At 36.5% G+C, this 16,238-nt stretch overlaps 2 protein-coding genes across 2 annotated transcripts; one reads left to right on the top strand and one right to left on the bottom strand.

The window, feature by feature from the left end:
- Positions 1 to 12: 12 nt before the first annotated feature.
- Positions 13 to 16,230, bottom strand: LOC135685095 (protein DGCR6). The gene is made up of 6 exons (XM_065200901.2): positions 15,854 to 16,230; positions 14,955 to 15,115; positions 3,890 to 3,996; positions 2,482 to 2,580; positions 1,632 to 1,731; positions 13 to 882 (listed from the first exon to the last, which is right to left on the bottom strand). Coding segments are annotated over exons 1-6 (801 nt in total). The 5' UTR covers positions 16,186 to 16,230; the 3' UTR covers positions 13 to 880.
- On the top strand, positions 6,307 to 11,891 carry LOC135685093 (uncharacterized). Its single transcript, XM_065200899.2, has 2 exons — positions 6,307 to 6,419; positions 9,768 to 11,891. Exons 1-2 carry the CDS (start codon positions 6,391 to 6,393, stop codon positions 11,713 to 11,715), a joined length of 1,977 nt encoding a protein of 658 aa, XP_065056971.2. The 5' UTR covers positions 6,307 to 6,390; the 3' UTR covers positions 11,716 to 11,891.
- Positions 16,231 to 16,238: the final 8 nt, after the last annotated feature.

The raw sequence follows: 16,238 nt of genomic DNA, 5'->3' as shown, positions 1-16,238 counted from the left end.
TGAGATAGTTGTTTTTGAGTCTTCTTTATTGCCCTGCAAACTGCTGTTATTTTCTAATTCATTTCATTCAACCGAAAATAACAACATTTATTTAGTAGCTAATTAGAATTACTTATAAGAGCCTTTCAAACAGTAGTACTAGTCAGTTTAGCATTTTGCGAACAAACATCGGCATGTCAAACATAAATCAATTTACAAAGAGTACGAAACGAAAAAATATCATGAACTTAACACAAGATTGCTAAAGCTCTCTAGCTAGAAAATGAAAACCTAGACATAAGTTTGGCATCAAGTAAAATGAAAAACCACCACTACAGTACAGATGCTCTGATATCCTTAGGGGAGGGGTGGGAGGGAACTCTTATCAAAACAGCGAGTATTTATCAAACAGCGAGTTCTAAAATAGCCAAGCGGAGATGATCAACGATGAAGTTTATTGCTATCAGGTCCGCTCAAAGTTGATGACCATCTTTTTTTGTGTTTATCGATACTTATTATAATGATCCAACCCTAGAAATTCTTTGCAGTAGAATGTAGAGATCCTTTGCAAAAACCATTTCAAGAAATACTTGCAAAAACCATTTCAAGAAATACTTGCAAAAACATTTCAAGAAATACTAGCAATATTGCGAGGTTTGATTTCTTTAACGCTAGCGTTATACATTAGCTTCAAGTTAATGATGTTTTCTATCTAAGTAAAAGTAGTCATAGTAACCTGAAGTTACCAAGAGTAAACTGAAGTTACCGAGAGTAACCTGAAGTTACCAAGTGTAACCTCAGCAGGTTCTTCATGATTGATGCTATTCCAGATAAAAATATGATAGCATAGCTTGATATAAACAGCTTGAAGACGTGGTAGAGATTGGTGGCTCCATTTCTCTCCTAAAAATAGTCATAGATCAATTAAAGTAAGAAAAATGTCTTCATAACCTAGCTTGAATACGAAAAAGCATTTTTTCGATTGTGAATCGACGTTACACAATACAATTAAAAATCGCAGGAGGTAGAATATTTGAAAATCATCCAAATACTGGAGTTGGGCTTAGAAAACTGAAATAAGCACGACAGCCACCCAAGTGCAGGCCCTTCAGGTGACAGATGATCACTAATATTAAATCAAATTGTTTTAACGATACTGTTGTATGTGAATAAGAATTATATGCCCTTGAAGATAAGAACCGCAGGCCAAATGTAGAATTAGAAATATCCGCTATGATTTTCGCCAGAAGCTGTACAGACATAACAGTAAGAGCTTGGAGCATTGTGCATCGTCAAAAACTGTTGTTATTTTATTCTTGGCCGTGATAAAAAACCAAAGATTGCTCTTCACAAATGTCCAAAATCGAGCAGAGATAAAACTTTATTCAACAAGCTACACAAGCCAGCAAGTTTAACAAGTAATTGACAAACATGGCATAAAACTACCATAAATTCCCGATTTAGCACCACCTTTTGAATGAGTGCTGGCATAGAATGATAAGATCCCCTACATTAATTACTTAAAAACGTTGGTATTTTGGGCGAAGATACAGACGAATATTTCATTACTCTTCAATTATTTTCCGTTTGATGTATACCCTCATTCAATAACCGAGCATTTACGTTTTTAATAGAAATCAATTTTTACTCACAGCTATCGGGTATTAGCCTCGTTATGAAATCCAAAAGATACATCTGTAGCTGTATTTCTTCTTGTTTATTCGTTATAAAAAACAACGGTACTCCAGCTCTCTGCAAACGACATGATAATTTAGGCTTAGCTTGCGTTGGAACCTTGTTTGGTTAATAAGGTGACTTCAACTGCTGAGTGAAGTTCCATACAAAAAGTGCTCTTTGAAGAATTCTGATTGGAATTTGACAACTTAGATTGGTGTTAGCGATATATTCGTGAAGCAGTTATTTATGTGTCGTGTTTGTTGTCAAGGACATCATGTTGTAATGTTCATAGTTTCTTTGAAGATGGCGGAATTCATTCGATCATTCAAAAATTGCGAGAAACAGATCAACTTTGTTATTGTGAACAGAATAGTTCTTGAAGTTACCATTTCCTTTAGAAAATCAACAAGCTAGAAATTTATTTATCGAGCTGGGTATGCAGAGGAAAAATTTCTTTGATACCTGGTATTTTGTAGAGTATATTTCCTTTTGTGAACATTTTACGAACGGCACTCACAAAGGTATCATCACTATTTCAAATCTTCGTGAGTGACGTTCGTAAAATTACTAGTCTAACATTTAAGTTAAGTTAACATTTACTTGTTTTATACAAAAAGTACGTGACAAAAAAGAACAGCTACTTTAATTAATTTTGTAACAAACTGGACTGGAGATAACAAGAAAAGGGTAGTAGATCGGTAAGCGAATTTAAAGTTCAGGTTCCCACATCGAATGCTAGCATTTTTTGCATGCTTCTAGAATCAAATTTGCAAATTTAAGAGACAAGTATCTCAGAAAGCTGACGGAATATTACGTTTAACGCACCTGTAACGTCGCCTGCTGGTCGATGGCTTGTTGGTCAATTTCAAGCACCATCTTTTGATCGAGTTGATTTAGTTCCCTTTCTAGCTTCATTTCCAAATCCTGCAAATTATCATCAGAAAAATCCCAGTCAGAGACGAACATTTGAAGAGAGAGCCTCGTGCCAATAGTCCACGTACAGACTATCAGAGGTGAAGTCCTTCTGCAAAGTCCACAAAAGTCTCTTCCTTCTTCCGGACAATACCCCAAGCCTGTGAAAACATTCCTCCGAGAAACAAAGATAGATAGGGTTTGGGTGTGGCACTAAAGCTTCTTTTACGTGACAGCCAATTTTTGTGGTCTGGCCTTCTACTTAATACCATGCTTTTTGATACCCATGTAGAAGGGCTTGTGATAGCAAGGGAACAGGGGTGCCACCACTAAACGTTGGGAAAGGAGGCTGTGCTTTAGAAAACTTTTAGAGGCCACGGCCATAAAGACACACAAAACCACACCTAATAAACTTGCATTTTTGCTAAAGAATCTCTGTTGTGTATATAAAATCATTTGAATTTTTCCTCGATTCAAAAGACTGATAGGAAATTGCTCATTTATGGAAAATTTATTGCATAATAAAGAATTGTCTAGACAGTTGCCAAGGCATTTATTTTGTTATGTATGCTTGAGCACATGCTTGCAAGAAAAAAATTCCACAGGTTTTTTTTGAGGCTTATTTTTCTTGTGCATACCAAAGAAAAAAAGGGTGGCGAAGTTTAAAAGAATAGAATTTAACCCCCTCCCCTCTAAATTGGCACCAGCAAACAATGAAGTCACCTACTTAGCTAAGTTACAGACATTGAGAATTGGGCGATTGGATACGTAAATATAGGTCTATTGGGTAGTCCATCCAATAGAAAATTTAAATGGCCATCGAAATGCGTCAAACATGCCTCTAAATAGTGATGAAAAGTTTTTCTTACCTAGATAGGGTTTCGTGGTTTTCTAGCCCACTCTAATACGGCACCATCAATCAAATTGATATTCCTTTTACAAATTGGCCTAGATTTCACTGTTAGCATGGATCTGATTTATTTGAAGTGATTGGCAATCTTAATCCTCTATTGCAGTATTTTACTAAAGCCATGTAGATTTGCTCCTGTCCCTCCTCATTTAAATAGGTTAATAAAAAGCTATTACTGAATATATAAACAATAATTTGGCAAAATTCTAAAACGCATTTAAAGATGTACACCTACAGTATCACAGCAATGTTATGCTTTCTCTAAATAGCATGGAATTCAAAGCCTGAAAGCAGCAGTGAAAGTAAGATCTTTAATAGTCATCAGCTGCAGTTTAGATACTTCTAAGCTGCTTCTTGTAAGAATTTGGGCTGGACGTAAGCAACTAGACAGAAATACACCTAGCTTGATACCTTCTTCTCTTCAGCATGCTCCCTTTCAAATAATTTCACTTGATGAGGTCTTGACTGGCATTCTTGTAATGCAGCCTGATGCCTTTTGTTCATCTCAAGCCGTAATCCTGCAAAAAAAACAAATATTTGTTAGGTATCAGTGGAATCACATGTCAAAGGGGGCCTATTCTGAGTACCATTCCCTGACTATTTCTCACAAAATTTGCGATTTATTGGCGGATTGTGGCCTATCAATGTATGAGGCTTGAGACATTCTATGGAAATTTCAAGCTGTTTGAGGTTTTGGCTGTATGGTTTCTACAGTGTTGTCGTTGGTGTAAATTCATTTTAATTCTATCTAACATTTCAGCAAACAATGTATTAACAAATATACGTGTACATATTTATACAAAGTTGACTGATAAAATCGAAGAACAAAGGGAGATTCTTAGGTTGAACAGACGGAAATCGTTCAGCAAATACTTTTTGGAAACGTCTTAAAAACGTCTGCGGTTTCATTAAACGTGGATTGGATAAAACATATACTATTTGGTGACATTGCTTATGCATTGCCATATTAATATTGCCAATGTGGGTTAGACGCTTCTACTGTGTGCAAATTGGAAAGAGGAGTAGGGGAGGAAGGGGAGTGGGGATAATGATAATAGGAGATTCAGAGAAAAAGATTTGCAAAAAGCTCTGTAGCTTGACAAAACGTGGGGAGGCCATGGCTTGCTAAAACGTATTTTTGCACTGAAATGGCTTCTCAACAATGCTGTCCTCCGCTGTTTACCTTGGCCAAGTCCCACTTATCAAATTCTCGAAAATTATAATCACCACCCCCCTTTCCCCTCCACTTTCAAGGTAAACTTAAGGTCGTAATGTGTATACAGAAATGCCAGCAACGTTACTAAAAGTAAGATTTATAAATACTTTCATGAGCATTTGCCTCTCGCTACTACTCGATACGAAAAGGGTTTATCATTAGGACTCCTAAGATCCACCGTTAAATATTCGGACCGGACTGAAACAACTCTTTTGAGGTTATGCGGGTGTCGATGAATCAAATGATTTTCAACGAAACAGCCTTTGAGTTTATTTTGACAAGTTCATCCCAAAGAATACTACCAGGAATGCAAAATGGGCAGATGCTTATCTTTCTTAAAAAAGGACCTTATATCTCCAATGTTTTCAAATATCCTTGTCCTTTTTGCAAAGGTGAGCTTTCGCTGTATTTTGCTATTTTCTCCATATGAAAATAATGTGTAAACAGGAATGTAGTCGTAAAATATTAACAAGGGGGGCTCTATGACATTTCCAAGTTTTTCTTGTTGTGTAACCATTGCAATTGGAACTTGACGATAGTTTATGTTTTTTCCCATTAATTGGTTGAGCAGGCAGTACATTGACGGTTTGAGCTACACCTAAGATTAGAAAACCAACACCATGGAAAGGGCGGGGGGGGGGGGAATTCTATTGCAAATAAGGGAGCAAAATGTTTAAATCGCTCAGGGGTTCAGTGAAAGCTGCCATCATGGTTGGCGGTCAGAAGAATTTTGAGATATGACATTTTAAGTATGGCCAGAAATGCATCTAAAATGTTTACAGCATCGATAAGGAAGATATTTTTTTTAATAATAATAAACCATGGGTTGGATTTTGAATTGACTCATTTGACAAAACAGGGAAGATTTTAACAGCTTATGAACAGTGCCACTAAAAAAGCCATGCAGAACTTTCATTCAGCGGAATTGGAAAGCATTCATAGTTTGCAGATATAGAAAAATAAATTTTGAAATAAGTATAACATTAACAACACCCGAGCCTAAAATCATTCAAAAAAATTATAACATTAAGCGTTAGCAAAAATTGTATTGTTCTTTTAAAAGAGTGTAGTGCATAAAATATTAAAAGTGGGCAAGGCAGTATAAAAGATAATAGTAACAGGTTTTTGATTCAGGCAATTAACCCAGTTTCCAAATGCAACAATAAAAACCAACTCTCTATACAAATCTGCAACTAAACGTACACAGTATGAAGTTTTTCAAGAATTTTCTATCTATATATGTCAAAATTTGTGTACATTTTTGTGTACAGTAACAATTCTTCACAGCTTTCTTTGCGTTTCTTGATTCTTGGCTGTATCAAAGCACAAACAACGAGGGGCCCCCCATTTTTTTCGAAAATTTCAACAAGGGGGCTGCGCCCCCATAGCCCCCTAGTCCTGTTTGTAAATAACACCAAGTGCCCCCACCTCTACGTGCCTTGAGATCAGCAGCAAGTTTTCTTTCGTTTCATCTTCCTTCCAGGAAATACCTTTCTTGTGAACATCAAGAAACGTGATATTTATTCATTCTTCGGCAGGTGTCCGGCTGCTATTCACGTGAATATCGTTCGCCTACACACACTCAGCAGCGCAGGGACTTCCCCTTTTTGCAATTTTTTTATAAATGAAACCTTGCTTAATCGCATTATTCAATTCATTTTGAGAACGACAGCTTTTAAAAAAGAGCACGACAGCTATGAATAAAACCAACTGTGAAGGGGATATGTGAGTACTACGCTTTTCTATTTCAATTTAAATGGTATTTTGAACTTTGGTGTGGGCAGTCTTCTCTCATTCTTCAGAACCGCGTTTATAAAAAGCAGTAATTTGTTGACTTCAAATCTTGAAATTTTGCAAGAAGGGAAACGCCGGTAAAGGGAAACAGAATTTTGATTACTGGTTACATTAGGAAAGAGTTTACGAAAGGAACATTGCGGTTAAGTTCAGAAATATGTCCTGTACAACATGGCTAGTAATAAAATAATTCATGCCATTTTCAAATTCAATTTGAAATCCCGTTGAAGTTTGAAATCTGCACTAATAAATCATAGTTTTATCGTTAATACTTTCGGCGTACGTCAATGGGTTTTCTATTAGTTTGTTACCTACTCCTGTCTGGTTTAAGGCCTAATCCATTCACGTTTGTTTTGCTAGTTTTGTACCTGCGACTCAAAAGACAATGTTTTCAATCGGGAAAGATACTGATTTGACTGGGGATTAACTATACCAATAGCAATACAGATCTAACTTTTGTTAGGCTCTGTCTATATGGAGAAAATAGCCTCAGCTGACAAGATGACACTCTATAAGATGACAAGCAGTTAATAACATTATAAAATGGAACCAATAGTATTTTTGCTTTGCAAATTCTAGATTTAAGGAGGACTCGTTATAACAGTCTGGGATTTAGGCCAATAACCCTTTCTGCATGGGGCCAAATATAAACGGGATCCGATCAAATTTCCTGAATATGTTGGGATCGAGCCCTCCCAAGGGTCGGATCAGAACGGGTTCACTCGCGAAAAGGGACCAATCAAGCACGAGTACCAGATCTACGTAATTTCAGTTTCGCTACGTCTCATGTACTCGCATTACTGATGCATACCGGATTTGATGCGGATTCATCTTAATCCTGACCCACTAAACATTTCTATCAACTTTTGTTTGGCCAAAAGTTTAGTGAAAAGTTTAGTCCTTTTGCCACCCTGTCTAGTGTTGTTTAGCCGTGTTAAGTGCTATTGAGCAAAGTTTGAGCAATATGTGATATAGGGGCATTGCACGTATTGCAATGTTATCACTATATCACGTATTGTTCATCTTATCAAACTGTCTTTAAATTGTGAATATCAACTGTCTATGTCCTGGCTTTCTCCGTTTATGGTCAACGGTACACTTAGGTATGTAGATCAGAGTACAGTACACCAATTTAAAAATAGAACTTAGGGGCAAGACATGATATCGGTCTATATCACATGTTGTTCAGCGTATTAAACTTGGTATTTTCTAAAATTTTTGTGCTTGGATCACAATTTGCACAATCCTGCTGTATTTCAGCACTAATCTCCTGCACTACAAACAAAAATTGAGTGAAATTTTTACTTGTTTTGCCAGGGCTTCAGTTATCGATATGAACAGAGAAGTTTAGCAGCCAACTAAAAAGCAAAGAGCATCTAAATGATTATACTTTTCAAGCTTTACGGCGGTTCTGTCTAATCTGATTTGGCTGTGTCTATTGACCGCAAAATAGAGAGACAATCACAATTGATCAACCTGCTTTAACTGACTCATCTTTTGCGGTTTTGATTTAGACAGTTTTATTAGTTGTGTCAAAAAAATAAACATAAAGTAAATCAAGATTGCATGCGACCCCCACTTTCGAAACAATAAGATCTCCGCCAGAAAAAAAAGCTAACTTGCTTTGTATTGGCCTTAGACTTTGCTACAATTTCAGGTTCTTTTGTCATATATCCAATAGATCAATAGAATATCCACAATATCAAAAGCACCATTTCCAGACGCATTGTACTGGCCATTTAAATTTTCCATTGATTGGACTTTTCAGTAGACCTATTGCCAAGTATTCAATCGGCCATTCTCAATGTTTTTCTCAATGAGTTCTGTATTTTGGGTTTCTACTCGGAGTTGTTGGTCTCTTGGCTCTGATTTGGGTTTTTTTAGCGTTTGGGTGGGGGTTATCGTGATTGTAAGTAGACTTTTCAATGCTCTTTTCTTTTCCCGTACCCTCCCTCCCTTTTTGGTATCTAGCCAAGTGTGTTTTCTCTTCCGAATCTTTTCAAATTGTTTGTTCTCTTAGGAATTAGGGCTTACCTACATCACAGTATCCTTTAAAAGGTCCTGTTGTTTTTTAGTTTAGGATAGGTCCGGCTTTTTATCCTATAACATTTTGTCATTCCCTCTCTTACCTTAGGAATCTAAGGTAGGACTGGTGCATCGGCCTATTGGTGGGGAAAAGTGATCTGTTCTTGTCTATTGCCTGCCCAGAACTTGAAACTGCACTTGAGTTAATGAAGCTATACTTAAGGTTTAGGATTTTTATTTGGGTTAGGTGGAGCAACTTGTGCCGATGCACCAACGGCCCAACGTTGCTCCCTGTGATGAGGGAATGTAGCCTCAATGCCTGATTTGATGAGGGATGTGGCAATGTTATTTCTGACGGAGCTATTCTATATCAAAGTGAAAACATTTCTCTGTGGATGTTATTCTCCCGAATAGAAAATTAAAAGAGCATTTGATACAATCATGTTAGCATTTGGATATCACAACAAAAACGTTTAGAGTGGAATTCCATTTTTTCAAGACGTTTCATTTCGGTTTCATGAATTTGTCCTACCTTGCAAGTTCATCCTTGACGCCGTTTTTGAACTAAATAAAACATATAATTATATTGCATTAGCCAATCAGGTTCACGACAAACGCCTGTTAATTCCTATTGGTTGTCTGATAAAAAACCATGTAGCAGGGCCTCTACTGACGCTGGGTGCGTGGCATCATGGTGGCATCGAAAAGGGCACATTTGAATTCCAATCTCGAAACGCCTGAATTCCATTCTACCTCATCACTCTAGCAAATTGCACATTTTGATTTAGGCCAAGAATGATCCTTGACTGCTCCTTGATCCTTGAATGATTCTGACTACAAGAATAATGCTAATAGGGACCTCAAATGCCCTAGGACTTTGGTGGATTAATGCGCGACGCCATGATACAAATGGGGCGAAAATAGCAATAAATACAATGGCAGCCTATATTATCGAGACTTGTAAATTCCTCTGTAGATCAAAGAAGATAATTGTTAATCAACAAAATTCAGATTTTCATTCTAAACGTTTTTCTTTATTCTAAAGAGGTTTCACAGCCAGAAATAGAAAAAGTAGCCCCTATCAACCATGAATTTTTCGCTGGTTTGCCGGGTTTCCCACACCTGAGTGACTGGACCTAGCTTTAGAACAATAGAACTTCATTATTGCGTCGCGAACTCCGATATGGTCTATAAGAAAATAAAATAAAATTAAAATATATGTTGAATTGATAATATATTTGCTCTTCTTTATAGAAATATGCCCAGATCAGAGGAAAGGCGAGTTGCTATGCGCTCGAAATCGCAGAACGGAGAACAGCGTAGCGAGGAAGAGAAAAACCGTATGTTTGACTGCTATCTAAGCTGGCAAGTTTTTGGTAGTAAATTGGTTTTGTCACAACCGGGACAATTTGTTGTTTTTAGCGATTACGGAAAGTGTATTGTACCAATACGAATTCCAAAGATAGCGAGCAATGGAAACCCTGAAAACACTATCTTAAATGAAACGATACATGGACAAACTGTGGTTGTTGGGGAAAATACAGAAGTCGTTTTTCTACGTTGTTTAGAAAACTCGTGTGATGGGTTATACAGTTCCGGTTCAGAAACAATCGATCTATCCAGTTTGCAGAATACAGGTCCTCTTACTAGAGGTAGCAGACAAAATTACCATAGCTTCAGTAAACTCACTGTTGCAGTTTCCACACTAAATGAATCTGTTCCAAAAATTGTTGGTGATTGTGGTCTTATGAACGGAACTGATGGTCTCCTTATGAAATATAGAAGAGCGGGAGCAGACGCGCTGGCACGATTAATGCGCGCAAATGGTTTAACAGGCGAGGCGATTGAATTGTTTTTGTGGAAAATGAAAGCAATGATGGAAAAGTGTGAAATAAAAATGTGTATTAGTATAGGTGGAGCAGAGCAGTCTGTGACAAGTTTAAAAAACAGTGGTTGCCCTTTTCTGACAACAACACGAATTGAGATTGACCAAGCAGGCAGCAGCAAAAAACTTTGTACACAAGCTTCTGGATACAATAATGATTCATTACTCGGTATCTGTGCCTGTGGAAAGCAAAATAACAAACATCTTCATTTCAGTTTCGATGACCAGAGTACAGCACCTGAAGCTGCATATCAACACATAAACATTGTCAGTGACTTTACCATTATTGGTGACAACGCCCAACTCATTATGCCAGTGGATACCATCAACACTAGCAGTGCTAATGTAGCTATAAAAAATACGTCAATTCATACACATGAGCAAATCAGGTCAATAGTTATGAATGCTTGGGCCCCTACAAGAGTTCCAAATGTGCTGTACGTCACTGGGCAAATTGGAAAGGCAAAGCATAGAACAATGATAAGACTATGCGAAAGTCTTCGAAACAGTGGTGACTTCAAGCAGCATGGAGCGGTTTTAGAGAGCTATTCTTCAACAGTATGTACCAAAGAATCCGATGCATGTATTTCATTATGCCTTGAGAAAGCACTCGCTCTTATCAATAAAAACGAAACCTCCAAAGCGAATCGCTGTCTCAGTCTGTTGCAGAACTTTGCAGTCAAGGCCAAAAATTCTACATTGCTACTTGGCAGAATATTTGCCTTTAAGGCGAATATAGCTTTGAGAGAAAAGGATTACAAGGGTGCGTTGAATGAATTAGAAAAAGCAAGGCACTACATGGGTTACGTAGCATCTGGGGAAGAAAAGACTTTCTTGTGCTATCTGTTTGGAGTTACGTACATGATGCTAGCCAGTCAATGCCAGGTTCCTGATTTAGCCTTAGAGAATCGGGCATTATTGTATTTTGACCTATACCTACAGCATGCCAGAATACAAGAGGACTGTGGATTCTATGTGAGACGAGGCATAAATTACGTCATGTTTCAAAAGGCGTCTATATATCTAAGAACATACAGTGACCAAATTAGGAAATTTAATGTCGGTTCGAAGGCGATGACGCAAGCTAAAAAGTGTCTTGAGGTTGTAAAGCAAGCAACTGATGGGAAAAATGAACCAGCGACCTTGATTAAAATTCAGTCAATTGAATCAGACGTTGCTTATAGAGAAGGCGAACTAGAGCTTGCAAGATCATTTCTGAGCCACGGAGTAGAGCTTTCAAAGGCCAATAAATTTACTCCATATATTGTAGAAGAGGCCCTGAGAGAAAGACTGATGTTGCTTAAAAATAATGAATAACAAACTCTGAGCAGAATGCAAAAAACAAAACTTTGAAAATATTATGTCCATAATATGAGAGAAAAGAACTAAACCAAATTATGTCTTCCTACATTGATAAATTTTCACGGTATATTCATGGAAAATGAATATAATTATGAAAATAATATATTTGGCGATTGAACTTTGTTCACAAATGTTTGCAATTATTTCAACAAAAGGCTCTCCGAGACTTTTTGTGGCAGAATGTATAAAGATTATTGGTCTATAGCACTCTTTCTTAAACGAGTTATTAATTTTGAAAAGCACACTAACATCGCCGTCTTTTAATTCATCTGAAAAATATTTTCGTTCATCTTCTTCTTCGAGTACCATAGCATTTCATGCCGTAGGCGTTCATGAATTGCCTTTCAGACTTCGTTCCACCTTTTCCCATTTCTCTCTGTCCTTTGCAATATCTCCCAGTTCCGCATTTGTCTTAACTCTCAGCTTTTCCTATATCCAGTCAAGCGTTTTCATTTTCTATTTCTATAATATGTTTTTCACAGTCCCACCTTCCTCTCTCAGAATATGTCCAACAAATCTCCATTGCCTTTCTCTTATAGTGTCCAACAAATTTCTTTCTGTGTTTACCTTCCGTAGAACTTCTTCATTCTTCATTTTCCTCTCCCAAGAGAACTTTATCATTCTTCTATACAGCCACATTTCCACGGCTTCTAATTTCTTTTACATTGATGTGCTTATAGTTCAGGACTCACACCCATATGTTAATACTGTCCGGTTGTAGCATTTCAATAATCGTTTTTTAACTTGCAGTCCGATTCTTTTTGAACAAAATAAATTCTTCGCATCTGTGAATGTTTCTTTTACTAGTCCTATTCTGTACTGAATGTCTTTGTCTGATCTTCTGGCCACTTCCAAGGTATTTAAAACTGTCCTTCTGTTCAATGATGTTTTTATTCACTTTCAAGCAACATGTTGGTATTTGTTTCGTTTTGGTACAAATCGTGGAGAAATTCTTTTGACAAATTATCGACAGGCCAAACTTTTCACTTCTACTGATACGATGTTTGCCAGTTCTTGAAGTTTCTCTTCTGAGTCTGCCATCAAAGTTGTATCATCTGCGTATCTCAAATTATTTAATTTTTTGTCCCCAGTTTTAAACCATAACATGTCTTGATTTTGTTTAGAGCCTCTTCACTATAAAACTTAAATAAATCAGGAGATAAAATACAACCTTGTCGGACTCCCTTCTGAATTTCAATCCATTCACCCACTTCTCCATTTAATCTAATTGCAGCTTTTTGGTCCCAATATAAATTCCTTATAAGCAAGAGGTCTTTTCCATGAATTTCGATTCATTCTAATATTTTTATCAGCTGTTCGTGTTTTACACAATCAAACGCCTTCACATAATCTATAAAACAGATGTATAAGTTGCTTTGCTTTTCTATACACTTTCTAAATCGTTCTTAAGCACAAGATTGCATTTCTTGTTCCCTTTTCTGGTCTATAACCAAACTTTTCACCTGATATACTTTCTTTTTATCATAAATTCACTCGGATGTGATACCTATCGACAGGCAATTCGTTTTCATTGATATCTGCAATATTCAGGGACTTTATGATATTACTGAAAAAATCATCAAGATCATGCAACTACTAGGTCTTCTGGAGCAATATCATCATTTTCATTAAAGATATAATGTTGAGGGGGTTTTCATTGAGAAGAGATTTCACTGACTTCCAAAACTTCTTCGTACCCATCAAATACTTGAGGTAAAGATTCTTGTAGCAATCCTTTTTAGCTTTTTGTAATAATCTAACATATTCATTTCTTTGCTTTCTAAAGTTATTTCAGACTTTCGGCATTGCATTCTTTAGCAGTAGTAATACATTCTTAGTTGGGAACTCTTCATGATTGTCCTCTTAAGGGCTTTGGTCATAAGTGGGCTGTCATTGACTCAAATATATTTTCTTTATTGGTACACGATTGTCTGGAATATTCAGAACTTCAGCAATGAAAACTTCAAAATTTTCATAGCAAAAGTTATTTTTGCCTTACTTTTCTTTTACAGCATTTTTAAATGTTGAGTCATCAAATTTGCTGTAGCTACACTACAATAGATAATAATCCTAGGGCCTCTGTTGATGTAGTCACATTTACAATAAAAGATTTACATTTACATCCAAAATTTACAACAATAATAAAAGAAGAGAACTCTGATAATTTCGCCTTAACCGTTCTTTTACATTTTTCTTAAATCTTCAACAGCTAGAGCAAGTTATAATATGAAAAACATGGGCTTATTGAAAAAGGTTTCACTGAAAGCAAGCATAATAATGACCATAAATTTTTTAGTCCAAAGCAATTATCCCAATCCTTCCATATCACGTCAGGAAAAAAATGTCAATATTTTTTGTTCAATGGGTCTTTGAAACTATATGTTAAAAGAAGATATAAAGGCAAAGTGAAAAAATATTTTGTTGGCAATTTATCTTTTGGGCATTAGAAGATACTTTTTGTTAGTGATTTATACATTTCATATGTATAAAGTGCAATACATTAGGCAGAGAAACTATTTAACTTGATGTCACAATTATTTACAGTATAAGTATTAAAAAATATGCATAACTGCCTAATTAACCCACCAGCAAGATAATTTGCAGTTTGGAGTTACAATTGGCTGACAAGCAGCTCCTGGATAAATATTCCCTTTGACTGCTTGTTATGACTGTTGCCCTTTACTATTTAGAGAGAGCACATGAGACTTAGAAGTAGCAGCTCCCTGTTGTTCATTTAAAATAATTTAGCATTATATGTGCATACATGCATAGGCGTAAACTTAGGGGGGGCTCTGGGGCTTCAGCCCCTCCTGAGGAAAACCGAGGGGGGCTGAGTGCCCCCTGGAAGATAAGGAAGTGCTTCACCAATTTTTAGATTAGTTTGTTATATTATTGGTTCCCCGCATAAACATTTTGGGTGCCTAGATAGAACTGATGATCTCAACCTAAAAAAAATGATTATGATTTAAAAATACCCTTTTATCATCTCATGTGTGTTTCTTCTTCCTCAATAATGAAAATGCACAAAAAAATCACCTTTAAGCCCTTAGCAAATCCATTTTCTATCCTGTGACTCCAGCAGCTGCCATTAGGAATTGTCATTAATTTTTTCAGCCCCCCCCCCCCCCCCCTGAAAAAAATGCAAGTCTACGCCTATGCATACATGCCAAGCAACAGATGAGAAAAAGGTTTACCTTTCTGCTCTGACAATATCTTCATTCTTCTATTCAATAAATTCCTCTCAGATAGCAGTTGGATATCCTCAAGACCTTTCACAATTTCAAACACTGTGTCATCAAGGAGAGACTCTCCAATTTGTGTTATAATTTCATTGCTGAATTTCTTCTTGTAAGAGCTGCAAGAATGAGAAGTGATGCCATAAAGATACATATACAAGTGTACAAGTAACACAAATTATTCTTTTGATGGCCTGTTATACACTTAGGGGGAGCACTTCCATATGGGATGTGCTGCAGAACAGGGTTCTCTTTTCTGATAAAAATTGTAGAACAGGGTAACTATGAATTACTTTACATCAAAATTAAGGAAATATTGTTCCAGTTACATCTGCTGCTGGTAAATATACTGGTCAAAAATAAATATTTTGGCACAACTATGAAGTATTTTTGGATATTTTATTGGAAAAACTGAGGGTGTGCAAAAGGTTTCCTGCCACCCCATTACTTCCTTAGTCAAGAATCAAATTAGATTTTAGTATCAAATTTATAACATTGTTTTTCTTTTCATCACTGACTTAGTGATTTGCAAATTCAAAAATGAATATTAGCCTTTCAAGCCTGAAATCACTATTATCATGTTTATGTTGATCTGACCAGTAAAAGTTCTAAATTTGGTTTCATCTGACAGAGCCAATTTAGTACAGTCCATTTTAGATTGTTTCATTTTATCTAATCTTATTTTAATTTAAATTTAAATTATTTCATTGAAATGATTTAATTTCAGTTAACCAATGAGGCTTGATTAAGCAAGTCTATGCAAATTTATAATTAATGACACTGCCTTTTTTTAACAGCCATATGACACCAGCATCATGCTCATGCTAGTATTTAAAAGCTTTAATTGATCATCTGACCTTGGTAGTTCTTTCATCATCTTTTGCAGTCTTAAAACTAGACCATTTAGCTTCTGATGTGCTGAATGGACGTTGGTATTTTTAGCTGTAGCTGGAGCCTCTTTCGGTGACACATGATCAACTGCTGAGCTGGGGTCGATTCCCACAGTTACTGTGTCATCATGTTTTTGTTGTGTTCCACTACAAGTACTAGGTAACTCAGTTTCTACTTTTTCTTGCAGGACATTCACATCTTTGCATAACCCACCAATTAGTGTAGCTTTTCTCTCAGAGGGTATCTCGTTCGGTTTATTTTTGCTGTAGCTATACCACTGGCTTGGATCATACGACATTACTGTCTGTGTTTACAACATCAACGACTGACAACAACAACAGCTTGGGGGTA

Source organism: Rhopilema esculentum, chromosome 15, assembly GCF_057945365.1.
Source record: "Rhopilema esculentum isolate cy_ngs chromosome 15, ASM5794536v1, whole genome shotgun sequence".
In the NCBI taxonomy this organism is placed as follows: Eukaryota; Metazoa; Cnidaria; class Scyphozoa; order Rhizostomeae; family Rhizostomatidae; genus Rhopilema; species Rhopilema esculentum.
Note: the sequence above shows the minus strand (reverse complement) of the source record. Positions and strands in the feature narration are given on the sequence as shown.

Excerpts from the sequence above, each read along its gene's own strand:
- LOC135685093 (XM_065200899.2), top strand. The coding sequence starts at position 6,391 with ATGAATAAAACCAACTGTGAAGGGGATAT. Across the intron at positions 6,420-9,767 it reads ACCAACTGTGAAGGGGATAT|AAATATGCCCAGATCAGAGG; the intron begins GTGAGTACTACG and ends TCTTCTTTATAG.
- LOC135685095 (XM_065200901.2), bottom strand. The coding sequence starts at position 16,185 with ATGTCGTATGATCCAAGCCAGTGGTATAGCTACAGCAAAAATAAACCG. Across the intron at positions 15,116-15,853 it reads ATGATGAAAGAACTACCAAG|CTCTTACAAGAAGAAATTCA; the intron begins GTCAGATGATCA and ends TCATTCTTGCAG. Across the intron at positions 3,997-14,954 it reads GATATTGTCAGAGCAGAAAG|GATTACGGCTTGAGATGAAC; the intron begins GTAAACCTTTTT and ends TTTTTTTTGCAG.